Source organism: Dermacentor variabilis, chromosome 11 (genome assembly GCF_050947875.1).
Source record: "Dermacentor variabilis isolate Ectoservices chromosome 11, ASM5094787v1, whole genome shotgun sequence".
Classification (NCBI taxonomy): domain Eukaryota; kingdom Metazoa; phylum Arthropoda; class Arachnida; order Ixodida; family Ixodidae; genus Dermacentor; species Dermacentor variabilis.
The window spans coordinates 52,580,185-52,607,327 of NC_134578.1; the positions used below are offsets into that span (position 1 = coordinate 52,580,185).

The window sequence follows — 27,143 nt, forward strand, 5'->3', positions numbered from 1 at the left end:
GCAGGGAGAGGCCTCCGAACTGCGTTGGTCATAACATCAGCTGATAATTATAATAGCCATGATGATGATGATGCATGAAATATGTGCATGAAGTAGTGCTTCGAAGGCTCTCTTCTTTCTTTTAACTTTCTCGAACATCTGTCAAAAAATGTAGAATGCTTTCCGATAATAAATGAACGCGGGCATAATGAAAATTTGGATACAATGTCCCTGTAATTTTTCCATTTGTGAAGCCTGCGTTCACAGCGAAAAATAGGCTTTTGAGAAAGCACTCCTATTATTGCAGACTCAGAAGAGCGTAAGTGTAACAGAAGTGCTGCAGGAATATAGCAAATAAGGATGGGCAAATAGAAAACATAGCTAATACGCATAAGTTATGCAGGTGCCTCAGTCAAACGGAAATAATGCTTAGAAATGACCATGACAAACGAACAAAAGAGTAGTATATCAGTGGGACTAGTGTTGAAATTGGAAGGTAAACAAATATCGGCGTACCGATGCAGTAAACCTTAGGCTTCGGCTACGGCAGAGAAAGAACTAATCATTCCGCTGCATGGAATTTGACGCAATTATCATCCCATCGAAGAAGCCGTGGTGAAGCACGCACAGAAGCCCAACAAAAGTAAATGGTTATGCCTCATTGAACAATATACGATCACACACTGACTGTGCTTTCTAATGTGTAAAATACGTTTTTCATAATTGTTCCAGTGTTAATTCTGCTGCGAACTTCGAGCTGTAATACCAGGCGAACCATAGAGTAATAACCGTTATTGAAATATTGACGTGCGAGGTAATAGCGCGACACTTATGCACAGTGGGAAACAGTATGCTACTGAGGTTTTGTAAATACCGTTATATGCATTGTCGTGGGCTGGGAATACCGTTCTACAAAGAACAATGATGAGATTTGTACGTGTTTTGCATGTCATCATCGATACTCATTAAAGAACGTGGGCTGAGTTCGCTACAATTGTTACGCTGGTAGGCCCTTCTCGATGTCATAGCAAATATATATTGTGTCGAATGCTCCCGGTGAATGACACACCAGCCTTAGAAGAGCATTCTAAAGCAAGTTTGAGCATGCATGGCGAGCAAGTTGCTCACCTTCAAGGCAGGGATGAAGCCAGTTCTCCGAGCATACAGAGAATGCGTTTTTTAGTATTGCGTCGCGCTGGTGATAGTAAAACAAAGAGCTTCCCACTGTAAATTATTGCATCTCGTAAAAGAAATTCCTTTTTAGTAAGAAATTTTTCATATAAAGAAATCTACTCTTTCCTGTATATTGTATCAGTTGCTATTACAATTTCAGACGCCGTATGGCCCGCCTGGGTCCCGATAAGCTCAAACAACGAATTAACGGTAAGTGTGCCTAATTGTACCACAACTTAACGAGTCATTACGGTAAACCGTATGTTGAACTACTGGTGCTACAAAAAACTCACTAACGGTAACCATACGCCCTAATGCTAAATTTGAGCGCACATCTATACGTGTTTTAATTTCGCGATATGTTGGCTGGCGTGGACAATCTTTCTAACGGAGCAAAGTGTGGCGCGATGGCCTCGCGAACCGGGACATCGGGAGAGGCAGGGCGTAGGTGTCCCGTGGGCGCGACTCACTGCAGCCACCGCAGACACACCTCCGCTCATGCAGCGCTTTGTTTTCATATATGGTATCGGTGGCGTCATCGGTGAACGGATGACGTGCACAAATCTGGCGCCATCTCATAGCCATCGTTGGCACAAAGCCCGTCCTGCGCGGCGCGATGCTCATCTTCTCCCGCTTTCGTCATGCCCTCCTCCTCCACTTTCTACCTTGTGGTTCCGCAGCACCTTCCCCTTCCGCTTTCCCCTCGCGCCGTGCTTTACCCGCGCTTCGTATTCGCTGTTCTAGGTTTCGTTGTTCTCACTCATTTGGTTATGAGGACGACGAGGGACGACGCCGACACTCGATGCATGAGCGAGCTCCTAAGAGCTGTGCTCTAATAAAATTCCATTGCGAATTAGCAATTGCAAATGAGCTTATACTTGATCTCACAAGTCGTTTGCAGCATGGTGAAAGGTACAAGGCGCACACAGGTAATATCCTAGCGCACGGGGACGCAGTTCAAGGCGTGACTGCATGGTTAGTGGCGGAATTAAAGTTTTATTTTCGGCTAGTACAAGATGCGTTGCATAGATAGGTGAAGTAGTTGTTGCAGTTGGTGGATTGCAGTTGCGGTGAGCAGATGACGCGGCACGGATGATCAAATCTCGATGTGCATTCTGCCTTGCTATTTCCTAATGGACCCATAGTTTCCATCGTGCGGCAAATGGCTTATGAGATTGAATATAGTGATAAATTGCTAAATGTTTCTGTCATATCGGAAGAAATAAAAGTCAACGGTTAGTTTAGCATACGCAAAAGAGGATGAAGCCGAAAGCGCGACCGCTCACGAGTCATTCCTTGAACGACTTGAGATTCTGATTAGAATGAGTTATTTTTTATTGTTTTCTCCCACCAAAGGTCGTGGGTTCAAGTGCCTTAAATAACTAGATCTTCATTAACATTGCCTTAGATAATTTTCACTTAGTTACACCAGATGTCCTGGTTTCGACACCAACCAATGGCCGTTCATTAGACCATCAATGATGGCACGATCAATTTTGGCGCAATTGAATTTGGTCCAACCAAATGCCTTGGGTTCAAATTACATCCATTTTGGCGCCATTGCATTGTTGTGCTGTAACGCCGCACGGTTAATTTTTCGATCACGAGGGATATCGAATTTTTCGACCCATTAAGCACCTAAATCTTTCGCCCTAATAACCAGTCAAGCATTTGGCTGTGCCTGTTTAGGAACTAGGACATTTTCCGGGTTCGAACTTCCAAATAATTTTAATACAAAGGCGCCTTGATCGCTCCCACTTTTCATTGTCATCTTCAAAGAATTACCGTTTCGAGAAGCATTCCTGAGTGTATGCAAGACAATGTCGTCCTTTGAGCAGTATATGACCCTTACTCGTTATAATGTTACGTGGAAAGGAGCAGACGATAAACTATATACAAGTACAGTTGCTCCCAACATTCTCGCCACAAACATGAAGGCGGGAGCCACAGCTAGCTCAAGGATCGTCATCGCCTTCTCAAACGCAGCGACCTTAAGTGATTCCGATGGCACTGGCCCGTAGCACTAAACCTGGCCGCTAAAGCGTCGTCTCGGAGTTGGTATATGCTGTGGTCAGAAGGAGTCTGGTATACTTTAGCGTGCTGATGTGAACGATTTTACTGGCTGCCATCTGGAGGGCGGATTCGAATTGACATCAGTAATCTCATACGTCATTTGTGTCACCTGGAGCAGCACGCGGTAAAGGTGCATCTAGCAGCAAATGAGCTTTTCTGAAAAACTTAAACCATAGGACAATGACCACAGGAGCAGGAACGCATGATCCAATAATGGTACGTCATAGATCGGAACATTGTAGAGGCACCACTACATGGTTTACTGTGCCGGCAATCAAGTACATTAAATTGCGCGTTCTCGGCATGGGTGATGGAGTCACGTACGTGCCTGCTGGTTGAAGTGCCAGGCAGATGGAGAACATTGTCCACATATAATATCTCTTTCCAGCCGCATAGCAGATCGAAGGGAGAAAATGCGCCAGTGTCATACTGAGATAATTACTGAGATAGATACTGAGATAAGCAATCCCTCAGTCGTGATGGTCCTCCAAACTTGCAGGAACAGCAGATTTGTAATGCTATGGTAAAACCGCTCCGTCATATCGTTGGTTTGACAATGATAAAAGAAATTAAGAGCAAAAGAGCAGAAAGAAAGAAAGAAAGAGCAAAATTGGTCAAGATGAAACAGGTCAACCTAGAGGCAGTAAGGATTAAAACAGACAAGTTCAGGCTGGTACTTGCAAACAAGTATGCTGCCTTAGAACAGAGAGATGATGCTGACATAGAGCTAATGAATCAAGCCGGAACTAGGTTGGCTTCCGAGGCAGCAGCTGAAGTCGGAGGCAAGGGACCAAGGAATCCAGTAGGCTAGCTCTACCAAGTTACAAAGGACCTAATAAAGAAGCGACAATAATTAAGGTGTCCAACGTCAGAGATAAGATAGAATTTCAGAACTACCAAAACTGAACAACAATGCGAAAATAATTGATATTCGAAACTATAACGGGAGAAAGACTGAAGAAGCTGTAAAAATGGCCGCAGTCTGAAATCAGTGAGAAGGAAAATTGGCATAGGACAAACCCAGATTTATGCACTAAAGGATAAGTGGGCTAATATCATCAGCAATCATGAAGATATGGTAAACGCAGTGGAAGAATTCTATACTTACCTGTACAGTACCTAGAAGAGTCAGGATACTTCAATTATAAATAGTAATGAACAGGATATTGAAACTCCTCCTGTAACAAGCAATGAGGTAAGAAGGCCGTTGCAAGACACGAAACTAGGAAGACCGGCAGGGGAAGATGGAAGAACAGTCGATTTAATCATAGACGGAGGAGACATAATGCTTGGACAACTGGCTGCTCTTCATACAACGTGCCTATTGACTGCAAGGGTCCCAGAAAAGGGGAGGAATGCAAACACTATTCTACTCCACAAAAAGGGAGACGTAACGAATTGAAAACTTATACGCCCATAGGCTTAATCCAAGTATTATATACAATATTTACCAAAATATTATCCAATAGAATAACGGCAACGCAGGACTTTTATCAACCAAGAGAACAGGCTGGCTTCAAGAAGGGATACTCTATAGTGGACCATATCTATGTCATTAGTCAGGTTATCGAGAAATCCGCAGCGTATAATAAGCCTCTCTATATGGCTTTCATAGATTAAGAAAAGATCAAGGAGTACAGAATGCTTACGTAAATACCTTAGAAAATATCTAGAGGCTCTACAGCTACCTTGATTCTACTCAAGAAAAGCAAGAAGATACCTATAAAGAAGGGTCGGACTGGGAGACACAATCTCTCCATTGCTGTTCCCTTCGTGCTTGGAAGAAGTACTCAAGCTATTCAAGTGAGAATTCTAAGACGGCGAATATCTCATCAACCTTCGCTTTCCCGATGACATTGTTCTATTCAGCAACAATGCAGATGAGTTGCAAGAAATGATTGAGGACCTTAGCAGAGAGAGTTTAAGAGTGGGATCGAAGATTATTATGCAGAAGACAAAGATAATGATAAATAGCCGTGCGAAGGAACAAGAGTTCTGGATCACCAGTAGACCTCTAGTCTGTGAAGGAGAACGTTTATCTAGGCAAACATATCCACAAAAAAGCCTGATTATGAGAAGAAAATTCAAAAACGAATGAATATGGGTTGGATCGCATACGGCAGAGATTGCCAGCTACTAACTGGAAGCTTACCGTTATCACTGAAAAGGAAGGTGTACAATCTGTGCATTATCCCAGTGCTGACATATGGGGAGAGACTTGGAGAGCGACAAAGCTTGAGAACAAAATAAGGACTGCGCAAAGAGCGATGCAACGAAGATTTCTGCGCAGAACGTTAAGAGACAGAAAGAGAGTGGTCTGGATCAGAGAGCAAACAGGTATAGACGGTATTGTAAATGACATCAAGAGAAAGAAATGAAGCTGGGCAGGCCATGTATTGCGCAGGTAAGATAACCATTGGACCATTAGAGTTGCAGAATGGGTACCAATATAACGGAAACGCAATCGAGGACGACAGAAGACTAGGTGGAGCGATGAAATTATGATATTCGCGGCCGCTGAGAGGGGTAATTTGATATCACAGGGAGACCTTCGTCCTGCAGAGGACATAAAATAGGTTGCTGCTGCTGCTGATGATAAAAAAGTACGCCTGTTTCAAGGAACGCAAAAAGGGAGGAAGCCGGCAGCAACTTTGGACTAAGACCACCGTTTCTAGCAGTTGTCGTTGGGCACCATGAAATAATATAATGTCATGCAGGAGAAAGTCCGTGACCTCAATGCTGAACCTGGTTGGTTGTACCTTGTCAGGCCGCACCGGGTGACGTAGTCTGTGGCTGCGGCTTCACATTTGTTTCGGAAAGTTGACTTGAGAAGGAACCGAAAACGTCAAGTGCAAGAGAAAAATGATTCGGCGCAGACACTGGTGTGTACACAACCGACAGGAAACACCTAAGGACGTTTTGCGACGCTGATATGAATTCCAATTATAGGTACTCGCCAGAAAAACTAGGTCGTCGTATGTGTCTGGGAGTGACAAAAAGAGGCACGTCACGTTGGGAGTTAGGAGTGCTAGAACTTACGCCCTGAAGGACACACCAGAGAACATTGCAAACGGTGTACTATTGCACGCAACGAAAAGTCAGTGTAGTCCTCTAGGCCTATGTGAGTGAAGACCGAGACAAAGAAAACGAAGGTGATGTTAATGGTCAGCGAAGTAAGATTTGTCGACACTGCAAGGGGACAAGGAATCGTGATCTTTGTGCAAGTGCTGAGACTTGTACATGGCGGAATAGGCAAAGTTGGGCAGGCGCAGCACCCAACCGCTTAGTCCTCTAGTAGGAGCTTGCATAAAAGACCACCAAAAGAGCGCATGATACTCTAGCGACGGTAAAGGACCTGCAGTGTAAGTAGGGCTGGTGCTACGCTCTGTGATTGTGAGGAGGTGGTTTGCATAAGCGATGACGCGGTCATCGCCCTAGTGGCGTTTTGCTAGGATAGTAACAATTGAGTGGTAGCTGACATAGGTGCTGACTACAGAAAGTACAGAAAAATAAAACAGGGCTAGTATTGGTGGCGTTGCGAGGAGGCTGATTAGGTGAGAGATCGCGCAAAGGCCATATGTAGCGGGCGTTCGAGGGAACACTTTCGGAAATGTTTAACTAGCCTGTAGCTGTTAGCACAATTCTAGTCCATAAGTTGGTGTACTCGAAGGAGCTCGAATTATTGCAGAAAAAAATGATATGCAGAATCATCGAAATAACAAATACTTAGCAATCAATTTGTTTACTAATTACCTCATGGCAGATATAGCAATTTAACAATTCTAGACTGAGTTCGCAAGGCAGCACGACTTGGGACGAATTCTCATGATGAAGCTATTATTACAAATATATTTTCTTCACCTCATCCTTTCTTTTTACTTTCTCCAATACACGCTGCGCTCTTCGGTGTAGTATTTTGTTGGACAAGGTTCGGTGATATCATAAGTGGGAAATGCGCCCACTGTGCTGTTTCAAGACACATACGTGCCGGAAGGCGAGTGCAAACGTTCTACACTTATAAGTAACTCGAAGTTACTAAATCAACCAATTCATGAAGTTAACAGGCATTGGCCTTTATTGTAAAGATTAGAAGGAAGGAAGGAACGAAGGAAGAAAGGAAGGAAAGAAGGAAGGAAGGAAGGAAGGAAGGAAGGAAGGATGGATGGAAGGAAGGAAGGAAGGAAGGAAGGAAGGAAGGAAGGAAGGAAGGAAGGAAGGAAGGAAGGAAAGCAACATGGAAAAAGTGAAAGGCAGAGAGGTTAACCAGATTAGGCCCTCCGGTTGGCTACTCTGCACAGGGGGATGGGGTCAGGGGCAGCAAAGATAAGAAAATAAGAGAAGATAAAAAGAAAAGTGTAAACTTGCACATTCTATGGTTTTTCAGTGTGTCCTGCTTCCTTAAAAAAGCACACTAGCGGTTTTAAAGCACTTGGTGCCGACGTCGGCTGGGACCAGTTCTCAATAATTCTGCCTTCCGTACGGAGATGGTTGTCAGTCCTGTCGAGCGTGGTGCTGAGGACTTCTCTTTGTGCACTGAAACGACGACAGTCACACAGAAGGTGCGCTGTCATCTCTTTGCGCAGGCAAACTTCACAATCTTGTCTTTTGGCCATCCCTATTAGTTAAGAGTACGCAGTGGTAAAAGCTATTCCAAGCCAGAGGCGACAGATGAGTGTCACCTCGCGTCGTTGTAAGGCATGTGGAAGGCGGTGCTTCAGAACGGAACAAACGCGCTGGTTTGTAAAGTCTACCAAATTATATTGGGTCAAGGTAAGCTCGCGAGCAAGCGCACAGACCTTTCCCGCTTTGTCTCTTCTTGACGGTGGGATACCTACGCAAATGACACTGTTATGGGAAGATCGAGCGGCTGTGTCCACTTGCTGGTTTCCAAGGACGCCACAATGATTTCGCAACCATTCAAATACAATGTCATGTCCTGTCTCAACTGACCGATGGAAAGTTTCCCGTGTGTCAACGACAAGTCGCTCGTGGGTTCCACGGCGTAACGCAGATAAACTCTGGAAGGCGGCCTTGGAATCAAAGAAGGTAAACCATTTCTGGGGCGTTTCTTAGTCCATGAATTGAATAGCTGGACGCAGGGCTGCAAGTTCGACAGGCCTCGCTGGTGTCAAATGCGATGTTCTGAATTTAATCGCTGTAGACTTTGGAGGTAAAAATGATGCACCTGCTGAACAGGAGTGCATGACCAACCCATCCGTGTAAACAATTAAGCGGCTACTGTGGACCTCATGTAATAGCAACAACGCTGCCACTTTTAATACTGCTGACTCCATGTGTGCCCTCTTGATGTGTGGAATGGTAATGCATACTGTAGGTGAATGCCGAGACCACAGTCCCAGCGAAGGTCATGCTGCTGGGACGTAATTCGTAGTTGCGATGCTCCGTGAGTAGTCACGGGACGGCTGAAACTGGTAAGCGGCCTATATATTGGCAGGGGAGCAAGATGATGAAATAGTGCCCTTACTAAGTATCGAATGTACATTCTTGAGCATCGACTGCGATGTATGTTATTATATGGTGGTCGCGGGTTATGTCGATTGTGGCTGCTGTGGATGCACGCTTACCGAGGCCGAGGCGCGTCGCTAGAACTTGGGCTTGTATAATATGGAGTTCGCGAAGATTCGTTTTACTGGTGCTTCCCAGTACACGCTCCAAAAGCCATAAATAATGAAGGGTACAGCTCTAGCATTGATTGCACAGATGAGCTCTCACTTTCCGGCGAGAAATTTGAATGCATGTGCAATTGCAATCAACCTTTTCTTCATGTATAAAATATGTGGAGTCAAACACAAATACCGGTCGGTGATGACTCCCAAGAAACGGTGCTTTGTTCCGTAAGCGAGTACTTGTCCATTTGCGCGTATAACGTATCGAGTCATTGTTTTGCGTGGAAAGGTGACTAATCGGCCCTTTTCTGAAGCGGGTTCAAGGACTTTCGTACGCAGGCAAGAAGACGGTTGTGTGACCACCTTTTGCAGCCTCGCTCGTATCTGCAGACGTATCACGCCGGACGCCCACGTGCAGATGTCTGCATAGGTGGATATATGAACCGCGCTTGGTAATGATCCAACAAGGGAGCTACCTTGACGAGTGTGGGGGTTAACACTCCGCCTTGCGGGACACCTTTGCTGGTTAGATGGTGGGATGTCATGCCATCCTCTGTAAGCATGAAGAAGGATGTGTCCCCCAAATAGGTGTAAATCTAGCGCAGCGCACGGCCACCAAGGCCCACATCAGTGAAAACATCGAGGATTGCTTGGTGTGCTGCACTATCAAATGCGTGCTTTACATCAACAAACATCGCCGCCTTTAATGGTTTCATGCTCTTTTGATGTTGAATAGATGTTACCAAATCCATTATGTTATCGATGGAAGATCGACCGCGCTGGAAGCCCGCCACTGCGTTCGGATATACTCATCATGATTTAAGTTTTATTCAAGGCACGTAAAAACTATCCTTTCCCTTAGTTTCTCAACGCAAATCGGAAGGGCAGTAGGACGGTACGATGCCAAGTCTAACTGAGATTTAGAACTCTTAGGTAAGGGTACCAGGTAGCTGACCTTCCACTAACAAGGAATCAATCCTTCGCACCTGGATTCGTTGCATCTCTTCAAGAGTAGACTGCTGGCTTTTTGGCCAATGTTTTGATGTGCCTTGTATGTGATCCCGTCGGGCCCAAGCGATGATGACTTCCTAGAATTCACCAGCTTAGCTTCTAGCTCCTCCATGTGGACGATGAAATGCATGCGAGTATCCTGGGTCCGAAAAATCCCATGATGTTGATACAGGCAGTGACGGCAGGCCAGCAATTCTTGTGCAGAAATCCTCAGCCACTTCCTCCTTGATGCGGGGAGATTTAAAAGGGTGGCGTGGTTGTGGAGATGATTGTAGGCCACACAGAGTTCTCCATACTTGTGACAGAGGCTTACGAGGATCCGAATACTCGCAAAAGGTTTCCACTTTTGAGAGATAGAGAGAGAGAGAGAGATTGAGAGAGAGAGAAATGGATGCACAGAAAGGCAGCGAGGTTAACGAGATATAGTTCCCGCTGGATACCTTACACGGGGGAAGGGTTAAGGAGGATAAAAATAGAAATAGAGTAGAAGGGGGAGATAGAGATAAAGAGAGACGAGCATGAAGAAACCGCATACGCTACAGGGGGTACGTTGAAACATTCTTAAAGTCTATTGCTTAGCCCAGTAGACCGCCGGAACCTCAATAACGCTAGTAATGCCTTCAGAACAAATGTTCTTTCGGAGCATTGACCTAAAGCTTTTAATTCTCATAGTGAACCGTTGTCCAACTGGTCCAGTACTCCACACTTCACTTGTCTCTCGGCAATATGTCGCACGCATACACCGATAATAAGTTATCATCATCATTATCAGCCTGGTTACGCCCACTGCAGGGCGAAGGCCTCTCCCATACTTCTCCAACAACCCCGGTCATGTACTAATTGTGGCCATGCCTTCCCTGCAAACTTCTTAATCTCATCCGCCCACCTAACTTTCTGCCGCCCCCGGCTACGCTTCCCTTCCCTTGGAATCCTGTCCGTAACCCTTAATGACCATCGGTTATCTTCCCGCCTCATTACATGTCCTGTCCATGCCCATTTCTTTTCCTTGATTTCAACTAAGGTGCCATTAACTCGCGTTTGTTCGCTCACCCAATCTGCTCTTTTCTTATCCCTTAACGTTACACCTACCATTCTTCTTTCCATAGCTCGTTGCGTCGAACTCAATTTGAGTAGAACGCTTTTCATAAGCCTCCAGGTTTCTGCCCCGTAAGTGAGTTCATAATAAGTGCGAGTGTCTAATCGCTGCTGCATGTGTCGCACGTGGGGCTGTTGGCATTTCTAATAAGAAAAGCATATGAGCTCGTAAATGCAACGCATAGCCACAGATGGTACAGAATGGCCAGTTCACATCCACATTTGAGATTAAAACATATCGACGCGGAGTTGGATTTTCTTTTGCATCAGCCTCACCTCCCTTCGCTCTTGAATACATTTGGTGCGCCTGTATTTTCTTTCTGCTCTTCAGAGAATCGCTCGAAGTCTTTCCTGTTCCCCTTCGTATTTTGTTTCTTTTGGAGAAGGCCTAAAAGTGAACATAGTCTATTGCAATGCATTCCGAATCTGATTCTATTTAAATGACGGGTTGCCTTCTTGACACTTATCTTCCATAAGCGTCATTTACTTCGTCCAGTCTGTTCCATGGAGGGCTACTCTTTCGATCTTAAGATAGTTATAAACGTGATCACCTCTATGGGTTTTTAAGTCTGACAACCACTTTAGACTGCTTCAAAGACACCGCGAGACAGATTTCAAGTCCACACAGCTGCTGTCAGTCAATCCCCGTAAATATGTTGGGAAGCGGTCATTGAGAGAACAAAGCTCTTGGTCCGAGGCAAATGCTACTATTTTGTTTCCCTTGGAGTCCATTGTTAAACACTCCCAGAGAGAGTGGTGTGCGTTAAAATTTCCACTAAGTCTCCAAGGGACAGGCGTTGTGTATAACAATGCACCCAGTCGCTGTGTGTCACAACAAGTGGCTGGAGAAATATATGCAGCGACAAGAGTGAATGTACGTTTCTTTCTTTTTGCTGTTAAACGATCCTATTGTTCGTCGTACAAAGGCAACCTTGAACGTAGCACGTAAGTGAGTTCACACCGAACATAAATGACGACATTTCTGAGGACGCTACACGTTGTCGACGAGAAAGCTTCATATCGCGACAGCCATATTGTAGTTTGAAGGTATGGTTTGCAGACGACGACGATGAGAAAATTGTTCGAGACAACGAAAGGTCAAAAACCCGAAATTCTTGATCTGAGGCCCCAAGCATTCCACTGAAAAAAGTTCGGCTTCCTTAACATATTTACGGAACGCGAGCGGTGAATGAGCCATGATGCTATGCAGGACTTTCCAGTTCTGGATTCGGCAAGTCCAGTACCTGCAGTGCGCTGCATGCGTTCGGGGTGCTCAAGTTCGTCAGTAATGTACGCATAGCATTCGTGAGTGACCGCAGCATGGCGAGCGCTTGCAAGTCCTGACCGTCTGCGCGGACTGGCAAACGGACGGCTGAGGGCCTGTTGCAAGCCTTTTCGCACTTCGTAAACGAGTCGCGTCTCGCAGTTCTGCAAGTTAGCCTGGCTCCGGTAGAGGTGGCCATGCTTTGCTTGAAACAATGATGACGGGTGACCTTCTCTAGTATGCGCTGGAAATGCAGGACCTCACCGGTTGACGACCAGTCTTCGCCAGATTAGGCATTTCTTCAGAACTATGAGTGTGTTTGCTTGACTTCCATTGCCGGAAACGTCGGCGTCTAGCTTTAGTCATGGCTTCTTGATCTGCCGAATAGTATATAACCATTTGCGTAATGATCCTCTGTTCGTTTTTCTCGAACAGGCGTTCTTTCAATGTAGCATCGTATGCACCCTTGCAGCTGGATCACTTGAAGTGCTCTGCGCGACAAGTGTCAGATGTATACCACTTGAAATACCGGGAGCATATGCCTGAGTTCTGACAGACAGCAATCACGTGTCAAGTTCTCTTACAATTCCGAACTGTAGGGGCTTGAGCACGAAAGGTCGCACAGTATGATGAAAATCACCAACCTTCACGTGCGATGGTAGGCTATCACCTTTGAAGGGGATCTTGCGCAGCGTGATTTGCGAATACGACGTGCTTGTATCATGGTAATGTTGCGTGTCGTTGTTCTGCTAAACATTCGCAGATCACTGTCACTGACTAGGGTATCGATGTTGCAAACCACGTCTGTAGTGGTTTCTAAGCTCTGTGGAATGTGGCAGCGCACTTTAATGTCATCTAGCTGCGTATTTTTCATCAATCGATCTACGGCGCGTCGGTAATTAACATGGATAGCAAGGACATTTCATTTTCAGGGTTAATAATTCTGACGACTTTTATGTCGCCTGTAGCGCGAGCCTCTAGATAAACAGAGATTGGCGTCTCTATATTAGTGCGCTGAGATTGTCCGTAGCCGTCAAAATTTGTTCCAAATTTATGAGTATCGGTAGTATCCACGAATAGCTCTGTAACTGCACAGTACCTCTCACACGGCGAATCGCCTTCTTTCGCAATGTAGGCCACGTTCATACGCCCGGAGTTTTCCCACGATTAGCAGCAAACCTGTTTAAATGCTCACAATAGCATAAAAGAATGAACCGAAAGAAGAACAAGAAAAAGAAGACTACCTATGTGCATTTTTGTCTTTTTTTTCTGTCATGGTTTGCCTTGTTTCAAATCTTTGAAAGAGAGTATAGCTTATACAGCACATTTCGCCTACATTGACAAGTGTTACGCTCACTCCAAAAAAAATAATAAAATAAATAATACCAGAAAATGACAATATCCGCGTATTTGCTAATAGTTTCAGAAAAAATAACATCGCAATCGGCACGCAGCATTAGACAGTCCCAATTGAATTATTCATGCTGCTGCCAACTGCTCAAGCAGTGTTGCTTGCGTCTCGTGCAGGAATACGCGCTACTGTGTTGATGCAAAACGGTGATTTAAAAGGGAAAAAGTTTATACAGATTCAATTGGTATATTAGAATCAATATAAACTTTAATCAGGCGCTTTGTACCCGAAAAAGCCAACGAATGGCGTAGTGCAAATGTCAGCAATATTGTACGCCATGATGCTGTTCAGCATAATGTGCAATTTTTCTAGACCTGTTTCTAATAGTGTGTGTGATCCTACAATAGGGCATTTCTTTAATTTATTGATTCAACAGACCTGTGTTCACGGCCAATAATTTGCCGGTCTAAATTTCTTGAAGTACACATGCGGTCCAAACTCACACCCTGCGAAGACACAGAAACAACCAGCAAAACTGGGTTAAGTTGTCAACGAAAGCTTCGTTTAAAAAAGGTACAGATAAGTGTCCGTCTGTGAAAATATTCTCAACATTCCACACGCGTAGACAAACCACTTATGCGAAGCTTTTGTTGGTGCATGTGAACTTAGTCCTGGATTCGTGCTCCACTGACGGCGTCTGTGGGTCCTAACAGACTCACAGTAGCATGGCCTTGTGATGGGAGTTCTAGAACGCCAAATTGTGCATTTGGGCGGTGAACATTGCGCGATAAGATAGCTCGCCAGCTTGGGCAGCGTCAGCAGTTACAGCACCGCTGGGGCACTCGTGATGCGGTCTATAAAAGCCGCTGCTTTCTGATAATAAAGGCTCTTTGGTTGTTGCTTGTCGACGGTGAAAGACGCACACTTCTTTGCGTCTGTTGGCGACGCAAACATGATGTCAGAAGTGGCGCCTGCCGATCTGAGGCACCGCGGCTCTCGGACGTCAGACTAGCCCTGAAACGACGACGCCGCGGGCCCACTAAACAGTGCCAGACGCCGGACACGCCAACGAGTGCCTTGAAAGGAAAGACCAAGTAAGATGGCTTTGTTTCAAATTGCTCCACCCGAGCTCTTCAGCTTCGCAACGCCCAACGACTGGCCTCCCTGGAAACAGCGATTTCTTCGCTTCCGAACTGCATCTGGACTAGACGGGAAGCCAGAAATGAGTCAAGTAGATGCACTGGTGTATCTAATGGGACCTCAAGCCGAGGATATCTTCAAAACGTTCAAGCTTGAGCCCGGTGACCAGAAGTTTGAGGTCGCACTAAAAGAGTACGAGGCCTACTTTGTTCGTCGACGGAACATCATTTATGAAAGGGTGAAGTTTAACACCTGAACGCAGCAAGACGGCGAATCCGTCGAGGATTTTGCTGCTGCACTGCACGCGCTTGCTTGCACGTGTGACTACGGGGAGCTGCGGGAAGATTTAATTCGAGATCGTCTCGTGGTGGGTCTCCAAGACCGTAAGATCTCGAGAGCTCTGCAACTCGATCCCGACCTAAAACTACAGAAAGCGTTCTTGGTGGCACGACAGCACGAGACCGTCAACCAACAGCAGGCAGATATTCACCGCGTGCGAGAACAGGAAGTTCACCGAATACAGCCCCAGAGCGGTACGCGACAAGTTGGGAAAAACGCGCCTCCGCCTGAAAGTGGAAACAACGTTCCCAAACCATGCGGCTGGTACGGAAGAAGCAGGCACAGTCGAGCGTCCTGTCCAGCAAAAGATGCACTCTGCGGAAAGTGCGACAACAGAGGACACTTCGAAGCGGTTTGCCGATCAACCAGAGCTGTCAGGAACGTCGAAAACCGGACCGAGGAACCAGGCTTCCTCGGAGTCGCGTCCCATTCATCCGCTTACAGTGGGAAGTTCCCAGTCTTGTTGAATCCTCGAATGTGGTATTTATTATAGATACTGGAGCGGACGAAACGGTCATTGTGGCGGAGCTCCTCACTCGCATCTTTCCCGCGATAAAACTTCAACCAGCAAAGCGTCGGCTTCAGGGGCCTGATGGTAAATCCCTTGCCATATCTGGTATGGCTGCCATGAATATGACGTTTGCAGGAGCGAGCAGCCGCGAGGACGTGTACGTACTTCAAGGCCTCCGAACCTCTCTTCTTGGGAAACCAGCGATAGAAAGGCTCTGCGTAATACCACAAATCAACGTAGTGAAGAAACTGGACCCCGAATGTGATTTTCCACAAGTGTTCCAGGGACTGGGGACCTTCAAAGAAGAGTACGACCTCAAGTTGAATCCAGAAGCAAATCCTTTCGCGCTGTCGTCCTCACATAGAGTGCCCCTGCCTTTGTTCGAAAAAAACAAGACAAGAGCTGGAGCGGATGCAAGCACTAGGCCTCATTTCTCCTGTCACCGAGGCTACTACATGGTGCGCACCTATGGTTGTCCTTCTTAAACCCTCGGGTGCTGTTCGAATCTGTGACTTCACGGAACTCAACAGATATGTTCAAAGAGAATGGCATCCCATCCCAGCCGTCGAGTACACCATCGGAATGCTACGGGGAGCCAGCACGTTTTCGAAACTCGACGCAAACTCGGGTTTCTGGCAGATACCGCTGAGTGAAGGGAGCAAAGAATACACAACTTTTATCACGCCGTTCGGACGATTTTATTTCAACCGACTTCCGTTCGGAATTTCGTCGGCCCCCGAACATTTTCAAAGACGAATGGGACAGGTTCTTTCTGGACAGGAGGGAGTCGTCTGCCACATGGACGACGTGCTTATTTGGGGTGCCACGCAGGCGCAGCATGACTAGCGGCTTTGGGCAGTAATGGACCGCCTCCGCACAGCGGGCATTACCTTGAACAGAGATAAGTGCGAATTCGGTGTCACGCAGATCTCATTTTTGGGACATACAATCGGGAACAACGCAGTGCGTCCCGATAAGCAAAAGTGACGCGGTGACAGAAATGCCACACCCGACGTCCAAGACAGAGTTACGGCGCGTGAGGGGCATGGCAAATAATCTGGCCCGTTTTGTGCCCTGCATGGCGGAACTCCTTCAGCCTCTTTCGTCCATGATGAGCTCAAGACAGGATTTTGTGTGGGGTCCCGCACAGGAAGCCGCCTTCAAGAAGTGGAAGACTCTTCTTTCATCGGACCCTGTTCTGGGAATCTATGATTCAAACATGGAAACAGTGGTCACAGCAGATGCCTCATCATACGGTCTTGGAGCTGTCCTGCGCCAAAGGCAAAAAGACGGTCAATTCAAAGTGATTTCTTATGCTTCAAGAACTCTTACAGCCACCGAGCGGCGATACGCCCAAATTGAAAAAGAAGGACTTGCCCTCGTGTGGGCTAGTGGAAAGTTCCGTGATTATCTCGTAGGAAAGCGCTTTAGCCTCGAGACAGATCACAAACCACTCGTATCTTTGTTTGGGTCAAAAGGAATTGACGAAATAACACCGAGGTTACAAAGAATGCGCATGCGTCTGATGCGCTACACATATGACATTGTGTATGTTCCAGGCAGGGACTTGACGGTGGCGGACGCGCTTTCTCGGTCACCTCTTCCACAAACTGAATCCCTGGAACTGGAGGACGAGATGATCCAGAGCTATCTGCCATTGGTGACTTCGTCAGTCCCGGTAACAGCGCCGAGTTTACAGCTTATCGCCCAGGAGCAAGAGCAAGACCCGGTATGTCAAGCTCTTATCAACTTGTGTACAAAAGGCTGGCGAAGCCGTCGAGACGTTGGGTTTGACCTAAAGCCTTACTGGAATGTGAGGCAAAACATTGCCCTTGTTGAAAACCTGCTCATGTGCGGCTCTCGGATAGTGATCCCATCGACACTACGGCAGCCCGTCCTTAAAATAATTCACGAGGGACACTTCAGCATTGAGAAGTGCCAGGCACGTTCCAAGAGCTCAGTTTGGCGGCCAAGTATCGACACGGACATTGAACAACTTGTTAAGAACTGCCACAGCTGCCTCAAGCAGAGCACAAACCGAAAGATGCCTCTGCAACAGACTAAGTTTCCAGATAGGCCATGGCAGCGCATTGCGATGGATTTATTCTTTCTTGAGGGAAAATGGTGGCTGATCATCACGGATTATTTTTCACGATACCCGAAGCTCGTAGCGCTGAATAACCTGACTTGCTCAGCAGTATTAAACCACTGCAAATCCATTTTCGCCAGACACGGCATTCCGGAAGTAGTTGTTTCTGATAATGGACCACAATTCTCAAGAGCCTTCGGCGCTGAATTTTCAAAGTTTGCATCAGAGTACAACTTTCAACACGTGACATCTAGCCCTCATTATCATCAGAGCAAAGGAATGGCAGAGTCCGCCGTGAAAATTATCAAGGGCTCCTTAAAGAAAACTGCTGACGCTTATAAAACTCTTCTGGCCTACAGAGCAAGATCACTGAAGAACGGATACGGCCCCGCCGAGCTGCTCATGGGGAGACGACTGTGCATGGCCCTGCCCACGTCCAGCGAAAGTCTCCAGCCCCGGACACCAGACTTCCAAGAACTGGCAGCTTTCGAGAGGTCGCAGCGTCAGCGCCAGAAGAGAGACTACGACCGACGCCACGGAGTGCGCGATCTGCCCGAACTGTCCGAAGGAACAGACGTATGGATCGTAGACCTCCAAAGAGGAGTTGTTCGAGGAAGCACCGACGAGCCCAGGTCGTACTGGGTCGACTGCTGGGAAACTTCTCTACGCAGAAATCGCACTCATCTCGTCCCGCTGCCTCCGACTAGTTCAGAAGACAGCCGAGGAACAACGCAACTGACAGCGGAATCACCAGAAATAGGCGATGATGAAAGAAGTAGCGCGCGACAGTGTAACGATCCCTGTCGTAATCACACACGAAGCGGAAGGTGTGTGTGGTTCCTCCAGAACAATTTCAAGCTTCGTAACAAAAGTGGCTTCGTTAAAAAAAAAGAGAGAGGAAGATGTGCGATAAGATAGCTCGCCAGCTCTTCGCTGCGTTGCGATGGTCATGTAGTTTGTCGGCAGTCAACTTGCGCCACTGGCCACGTTTTCGGGTCTCGCGTGATGATGCACACGGGAGTCATCTAAATTCCGACGGTGAAGAATCTACAGCACCCACAGTTACACCATTACTATTATGCGCCATTTAAGGAACCGCGCACCAGGCAAAGCCCAGCCACGTGAACAGCGTAGAAGCCATTACATTACATTAAAACGGTGGTGCAGTGGTTAGTACACTGATCTTCGCAGCGGATGCAGTGGCGGAGGGTCAGTGGATCGAATCGTCAGTGTGGCCACTTCTTTGTTTTTAGGTGAAGATGGCGTCTATTCTGTTCCGACTTTCTGCCACGGCTTCCTAATGACGGCGGGGTCGCAGAATGAGCCTAGTGATGTTATTGTGTCAAAAACGGAGTGAAGAGTGTCACAGCAGCCCAGGTTGAGTTGACGCTGTATGCTTCGAGATATTTATTTTGGAATTATTTGCCAACCTGATAATTATGTGAAACTTGTACACGTAATATATTTAGGAACAAACTAGCAATTTATTACATCAGGAATTGTTTTACTTATCACATGCTTTCGTCAAAGGAGAGGTCTTTAGCATTTAGATGAATGCATAGTCAAGATCCTCATGCACCTCGAGTACAACGTCTCCACAAGCTTATTACTTTCTGTATTTTCATATTGACAGGATTCACTGCGAGCGGTGGTGCCTGCGGTTATTCAAGGGCAGCGATGGTGTCGGACAGTGGTGACTCGTACAGAGCAGCCTTGACCGCTGCCCACGAAATAGCGCATGCGTAAGTGCCCGAAAAATGGTAGACCGAAATCTGAATCAGTCTCCCCTGATACCACATCACTGTCACTTTTGCAAAAATGTTTCGCCAGACTCACCATTGTACACGGGTAACTGAGGCAACGGGGCCACTGCGCTGCTCTGCTTGAACTTTCGGACAGCTTCACAGTAAAGTGCCTTCAAAATTATATACTTTAGTAGCCTAGAGTAGAAATCACTTGACACTTCAGAATGCTTTGACAAACGAAAAAATTACCGACGATTACGTTACTTCCTAATGCGAAATTTGAGCGCAGCAAATAAGCTGTTTCACCTTTTCGATAGATTGAGGCAAAGAAATCGAGCAAAACATGTATGCGCTATCACAGAATTGTTTTTTTATTTTTCACACGTATTCCTTTAACAAAGACTCCACTAGGTAAGCTTCTGCTTCGGCGGCACGCACCTCTGGATTCTGACGGCGACGGCGCTGGGCCTCTGCTCTGGCAGCTCGTTTAGCAGCAGCAGCAGCAGCAGCAGACGGAGGACTTCCATCGGTCGTCTCGCTCATGGCTCAGAAAGAACTGGCAGATAATTTCGCAGTGGCGAACGGCAGCGGCAATTTCGGCTCGGGCGGTGCACATATACAGATCCGCCGCCACCGATCTGGCTCTCTGATTGCCACCGCACAGGGGTTGCATTGGAGGAGGAGCGAAGAAAGGAATTAAGTTCGAGCCGGCGCTTTGACAACCGGAGACTCGCAGGAAGAGGGGGGAGGGGGGAGGCGTGTACACCCAGCGGCAAACGATGGGGGCAGAAGCGCGCGCAGCAAGCGGACAACACGATAAAGGGAGGAGGGAAGAGATAGCAGCGACTGACTGATGCCGCTGACGCCGATAGTGAGTCAACCCCAGCTGCGGCGTTGGTTTCAGGGACAACGCCGCCGATGCCGACACAAACAATATGATACCCTCGCTTCCGCAGCGCTAAGAACCAGGTGTAGCCGTGGGAAGGTGGTCACGTATTCGTCGACGTGCCGGGGCCTACGTGAAATAACCGGCGCGTCGGCAACTGAAGAGCACCCTATCCGCCACACAAGAACAGGGGGGGGGGGACCCTTTCCTCCTCTTTCTGCATGGCGGCGACGGTGTTCTATGCAGTCACGTTATCTTGACTCTCTAGCGGCGTCAGCGGCATCCAGCGGTATCAGTCGGTCGCTGCTAGCGCTGGGGGGATGAAAGGGGGGCGGAGCTGGTTACGAGGCCGACAACAACGCCGACGACGACGCGAAACCCAGGAACGGACGCCAAAGAGCTGCGCTCTAAAAATAGCAGCTTGGGCTTGTTGGTTTTAAATCCTGATCTTAACAGCGCCAAACGCAGAAGGGACACGAGACGAGAAGACACCACAAGTGCTGCCTGCACCCCAGCGCTGTGGTGTTTTATCTTCTCGTGGCGCGTCTACGCTTTGCGGTGTTAACACCAGGACGGGAAACCAATTAAGTTGGAAAGATCTCATCGTTAGCTTGGTTGTAACGTACATAGTAGCATTACGAATATGACGTTTAGCACGCTTACAGTACTGCTTCTATGCAAATACCGCCAAAGATAACCAGACGGAAGGGATGCATAAGAAAGGCAGTTTATAAAAATAGTATTTGCTCGCCGTTTTTAACGTAAGAACAAAGGACCCATTCGGTACCGTAGTGAAGAAAGCAGCTGTGTGGTGGGACTTTTTGCTTGTCAGGAACCGAAGGGTCGAGGCGGAGTGCCCGACCAAGAGGACCAGCGTAGTAGGCTTCCAGAACACTGCGTCGGTCATGGGGGCGAAATGCGAAAAACGCCCGTGTACCGCGCATTAGGTACATGCTAAAGAAGCTCAGGTTGCCAAAATTAATCCGCAGTACGACGTGCCTCGTAATCAGATCCTGCGTTTGCCACGTAAAATTTAAAAACACTGTCTCTGTCATTCATGTGCATCGAGCAAGCCCTGTCTAGCTTTTTTTTATCTTTCGGAGCCAGCATCACTGCACTGGCTGAGAACGCCGATCTCTGAGTCCCCTGGCTGTGGCGTCCGTGGGCAATTCAGGGCCTCCCGCCGAGACGGAAGGGCAAAATGGCGAGTTAGTGTGACCGCGTTACAAAGGGTCAGTATAAGTAGTCAGCGTGAAGGTGATGGAGTCGCCAACATAGCTTAAGCAGGCAGCATTCGGTGCTACGAAACAGACGAGCAGCTCGATGTACGGACGCTATTGGGAAGAATGCGCCAAATTGACGATGGTCGGCGCATGCGTTTTGAAATCGGACAAAACCCGACGCTGGTCAGTCGAATGGTGCATCGACGGTGCTCCGCAAGCGTTGTCGGCGGCGCATCATTTGGGGTGTGCGCGAAATTCATTTGAAGACCTTGGGTTGCCACGACGCCTGTGTTGCAACTTGCAAGTGGAGGTGGTGTCGGGAAGCGAAAATGGTCCGGCGCAGCTTGCGACAGGGTGCATCGTTACTGAACAATGGGCTGACCAGGCAACGTGGTGCTGAGGCGCGTAGGAGTCTCTGGCCGTTCGGCATCTACATTTGACGCCGGATGGAGCGTATCTCGCATTGCGACACCGCGAAAACTGGGTCTGGACGAGACATTGAGGCGTAGAGCGACGAGGCGCGAACGTCCGTGAAGCATATGTGAACATTCAGAAGAACTCTGTAGGTTGTGTTACCTGCGCCAAAAGCGTCAAGGATAACGCTGAGAGCGCCGTCCTGTGTATGTTTCTTGTACGGTCTCCATAAGTCGCGCTTACGCACACTATCGTTGAGTCATGAGACCCATCATGAGTCATGACTCTCATGAGTATCATGAGACAGGAGTCTCTACCATGAGGTGGTATCGAGGCATTGCGAGGGAAGAAGGCTGGCCTGATGACAATGGCTTGCGGACCCTGGAAGAGCCGCGCTTGGCATTGGCTGCGAGGGCGTTGGTAAAGATTAGTTCCGTACTGTGCTGTCAACCTCTAGAAATGGGCGCGCGGCCAGTTCGGCACGGCCTGTCGTAGCCTATCGTAGGAGCGTAGGGCAAGGCGACGGAAGCCTGAGGGTCAGTTTCAGGTTATGTCGCAGTACATGGAGGAGTACCGCGTACGTGAACTCCGGCATCGAGATGTTGTCCAGCTCCGGAGCCAGCTCTAACTGGACCAACCATTAGCTGACGTAGCGGGACCGGTCCGGAAAGGAAGTAGTGGTGGGCTGAAATGGGGATCCGGCCAGTGACAAGCGGTGAAATATGCGTTCGCCCAGGTTACCGATGTCCCAAACCGAGGGGTAGCAACGGAGCAACCTACCAATAGGACCAGCGTAGTAGGCTTCTATAACAGCGCATCGAGCTATGCGTTTTTGCATCGAGCGAGCTTTACCCAACTTTGCTTGTCGTTCTTCGAAGACAAAACGCCGACCTTAGTTCACCCGCGTTGTGGTGTCGGACGGGTGCTACATGCTCAAGTACCTGTACCTTCTTTCATGCAGACCCGCGGAGCGCTTGAAGAATACGGGGGGCAGTTTAGAAAGCTAACCGAAAGAGCTGAATAAATTAAAATGGGTCAATCTGGCGAAGCCCACGACAAATATTGTTGCTGCCTGTAAATATGTAAACGTAAGAAATGCGTTGGCTGTCGTAATTCCTACAGAGAAGTCGCACAGGCTTCCAAGGAAAGCACAAATGTAAGATCAAATTGCACCAGCAAGCGCCTGCGGGCGTGCGAGGACAGCTTAGTATGCACAGGTTTGCGGTGGTGGTGGAAGCTCTTGCTATTCGAGTGAGCTTACCATAGAAGATCGCAGCTAAGAAAGATATCATGGAAAATCGGATAGGGAGTAGGATTCGATGTGACAGTGGCGTCCGTCGCGAGTTAGGAGACTAAGGAGTAGAATAGCTTAGTCAATTAGCCTATCGCGGAATGTGCAACGTGCACCATTAAACTTTTTCTCGGCTCTAATACATACACAAAAATAAACCCGAAATAAACCAGTCTCCCTATAACAAATCGGCCAATTCGAATATTTCTGGTTTTTTGGGAAGGTTGTGAACGAGCATACATTTTTCTTTAAGAAGCAAATATGCGACATGTTGTTAGCAACAACTAAACGCAAAAACACGTCTTTTAACATATCAGTCTCCACTTTATTATCCGCTGAAGTATTGGTCTACTTCGGCGCTCTAACATGAAAGAATGACATAAAATTTTGCGTTAATACTAGACACTGGGATCGTAATTACCTTTCATAAGAATATCTGCACCTGGGTGTGCAATATTCTCATGTCAATACTGAGCCCTCTGCGTTTATCTCTGTCCAATGTTCTTGTCAATGGCGTTTTTTTTGTTTCAATTCCCGTTTATTTGTGTCACTGTATGTTTAGTGTAATATGTCGATCATCTTCGACATCTGGGAATGGTTGTTTTAGCGTTATGAAGGGGGAGATACACACAACAAAACTCTCTGGTGAATACGATGCTATTGCATGCTCAGATTCACTCAGGCATGCTAATGCTATGCCTGAGTGATACATACTTTACATATTTTCATTTTCCGATACATAACCTGGTGCGGACAATCTATCTTCTGCGGCACGTTCCACACGGGACGAAGTGTGGCACGACTGCCTCGCTTATTGGGAAATCGCGAGAGGCAGCATGTGGGTGAACCGTGGGTGCGATTCCCATCGGCCGCCGCAGGCAGACCTCCGCTCACGCAGTGCTTTTCTCCGACGCAGAAGACGAGGACAACTCTGGCGTCATTCTGCAGCTATCGTCCCAGGAGAGTCCGTATTGCGCAGAGCTACGCTATTCTTCTAACGTTTTTGCCATTCCGTTCTCCACTGCCTCATGGTTCCGCTGCAGCATCCTCCTCCGTTTTCTTCCTCGCGCTCTCTTCGTTGTCGCAGTCTTTCATGCCCCGCTACGCTTTACGTTTGTTCTTTTGTCCTTCATTGTGCTCGTTGACTCGGTTAAGAGGGGCGCTGGCACTCGTCGCAGAAACGGGCGTCTCAGAGCTGCGTTATAAAAAGGCAGGGTGACAGTAGCAACGAATCGTGTCATGCATATAACTCAAGGGGAAGTGGCCTTGTGGTCCTGCACTTCGTGCTTGTGGTTTCTGCGTCCTTCATAACAAAGTGTTTGCAGACGACGAGTAAAAATAAGTTGCTAATGCGGCCAGCAAGCGCACGTTCAAGGAGTATTTACAAAGGAGAGAAGCAGCTGAGTGAACACCAATATAACCTTGGCTTGTTGGCTACGCCTTTGCACCTTATGCTATCCACCTAACGTGGACCAAGCGCACGCCTACAACAGGCTGAGCATCAGAGGTGAATTGCCGATCCCTCTGCACAGCAGCTACTGTCCACCTCACGTCCTGCTCTCACTTTCCAGCTTGAGGTGCTGTACTACCTGTTACTTTGAAGCAGAGGAAGGAACTTTATTTCGCAAATTTGGTTCTACTTCTATGAAATCGAGGTACTGTGCGTAAACTCATGCTTGGTGTGCGTGGTGTGCATGATGCTAACACACTGGCGTCCACTGCAAACGCTTAGGTGCGTTTCCATTGCCTTCGGCTTCTCCTACAGAAGAGTCTTCCGGCTACCGACAGGAGGGCAATCTCTGAGAGGTCAGTGATCGGTAGTGATGGCACATGCTGCCTGCAGTGGGCAAGCGCCACACGGTTGTGACGTATGCTAAGTCGTCTGACAAGAATAGTCCGTAACTACAAGTTGGACTAACGTCGTCGCCCAGCTGAAAGACTTTGCATGCACCGGCAGAAAGACCGCATCGGGTCGCATATTGTAAGTGTCAAGGCCCCTATAGACCTATCTTTTGAGCTGTCTACTCTTTTATAGTTCCCTTACTGAACGTGGAAATAAATTTTAGGTATAACAGAAGGTACCTGACGGCCTTGCCTTGCCACCTAGCGTACCGACACCCATGGCCACTTGTGCTGAAAATTGGGCTAATTGGTAATGCATTACGGACCTTATATAAAGCGGCGAGAAAACGCAAGAAACGGCCAAGGCGCCTAAAACAAAGAAAATGGCGCTGATTTGCTCCTTTTTAGCACTGTGTTCTTCCGTTTTAAAGCGCTTAAGAAGATGTTCGTACGCCCATGGCCAGTCACCAGGCCAATGTCTGACACCAACCGTGAAGTTTGAGGAACCGGTGTAGTAACACCCTGCACTTGCTTGATATTTGTCTCGCATGGAGGTTGAAGGTCTTCTAACATTTGATGCGATCAAATCACGAGCAACACTGGCCTAGGAAAAGCGTAGTCTAAATGGACCTACTTGATTACGACTCTCCTGATTGTGTTCGTGTGAGCAGGGTTGAATAGGATTTTGTGTGTTTTTGGCTGATTACGGAAGTTTATGCAAATTTATCTTAGTCCGAGTCTAAGAACATCTGTCCGCATATGAAGGTGGATTATAGCCATGGTCGGCAGTGGTCGATAATCTGATTATATATAACATCATGTGTGCTGCATGTACATTTCCAGCTATGTACTTTCAGGCTCGGATCTGCTCACGATGGAGAAGGAGCATCCAAAGGGTGTCCAGCGAGTGAGCGTCACCTAATGAACCCCTATAATACAGAGAGAACAGCAACGTACTCACGCTGCAGCCTACGCGCCATCAATAAATTTTTGAAGTAAGTTCGTTTTTCTCATCGCGGTTCTTACTGGTTCCTTTACTAATAGGGTAGTATGACACGAACGGATGGGAAAGGTTACATTTGTGATCTCTGCTACCCACGCAAGGACAGTACAAGCGCTTGCCAGATATAATGGATTTTGTAAAGCGACAGTTTATAGGCTTCGTAATCATCGTTGACTCGTAGACACTAGCATAGATGCGAAATGAAATTCAGATGCGCTTCAAGTCATACCGTATGAGGCGTAGTTTTAGGTTTATACAAGTTCTTTCTTTTTGTTTTATGCCCTAATTTCCCTTCAACCTCTTCATAATCTATATTCAGATCTCCTAATTTTTCAACTGCTTATTTGTGTACCTCTCGTATTTCCTACTTGCGCAGGAAACCCCAAGCTATCTGCTTGTTTGGACACGTAGACTTCAACTTTCCTGAATTGACCACAAGGCTTGAGAACAATCCACAACTTAGGTATCAAAGGATTCAAGCATGTGAAAAACGCATGAGTAAAGGGCAGGAAATCTCTTCCATTGAGGTAAGTTGAAACATTATGTAAAAGATATATTATAGTGCTCCAAACAGGCTGTGCATATGTACTAACAAAACTCGTCCACTCGAACTGTAGCGAGACCCTTGAATGGTGTGGTCTTGGCCCTGTTTCTGTTACTGGTGCAGTGCGTTAAATTTTGGCGGCTCTGAAAATTCAAAACAAGATGTTTTATGATAATTCAAGCTCATATTGGCGACAACGAAAGGTCAATGTCGTTCTCGGCTATAGTTTCGGAGAAAATGGCGCAGAAGGATTGCAAGCAGCAGTCAATCGCGTTATGCCTCACGTTAGGAGAGTAGGAGAAGCATCCGACAGCTTAAGGTTTTCGGCTTCACTATCTTTGGGATCGGCCCGCATTTACAGAGCACAGATACCTGCAGCAACAACGCGGAGTTTCAAGAGGAAAATGCGCAAAATGCCGTAATGCGCACAGCACTCTATGATGTCACCGCACTCATGAGAAGAGTACATGGAGCGTTGGATGGCTTATATTTTGCCAGTGCTTTACTTTCGGGGTCTGAAATATTCTAGGATTTGTGATTTTA

The 27,143-nt window shown here is 47.3% G+C and overlaps 2 protein-coding genes across 2 annotated transcripts; both read left to right on the forward strand.

The window, feature by feature from the left end:
• The first annotated feature begins 1,328 nt into the window (after positions 1-1,328).
• LOC142563263 (venom metalloproteinase antarease-like TfasMP_A) lies at positions 1,329-26,747 on the forward strand. The gene is made up of 5 exons (XM_075673816.1): positions 1,329-1,362; positions 19,286-19,394; positions 25,911-26,048; positions 26,433-26,583; positions 26,724-26,747. Exons 2-5 carry the CDS (start codon positions 19,330-19,332, stop codon positions 26,745-26,747), a joined length of 378 nt encoding a protein of 125 aa, XP_075529931.1. The 5' UTR covers positions 1,329-1,362; positions 19,286-19,329.
• Positions 16,564-19,009, forward strand: LOC142564404 (uncharacterized). Its single transcript, XM_075675400.1, has 4 exons — positions 16,564-16,855; positions 17,123-17,292; positions 18,012-18,192; positions 18,906-19,009. Exons 1-4 carry the CDS (start codon positions 16,564-16,566, stop codon positions 19,007-19,009), a joined length of 747 nt encoding a protein of 248 aa, XP_075531515.1.
• Positions 26,748-27,143: the final 396 nt, after the last annotated feature.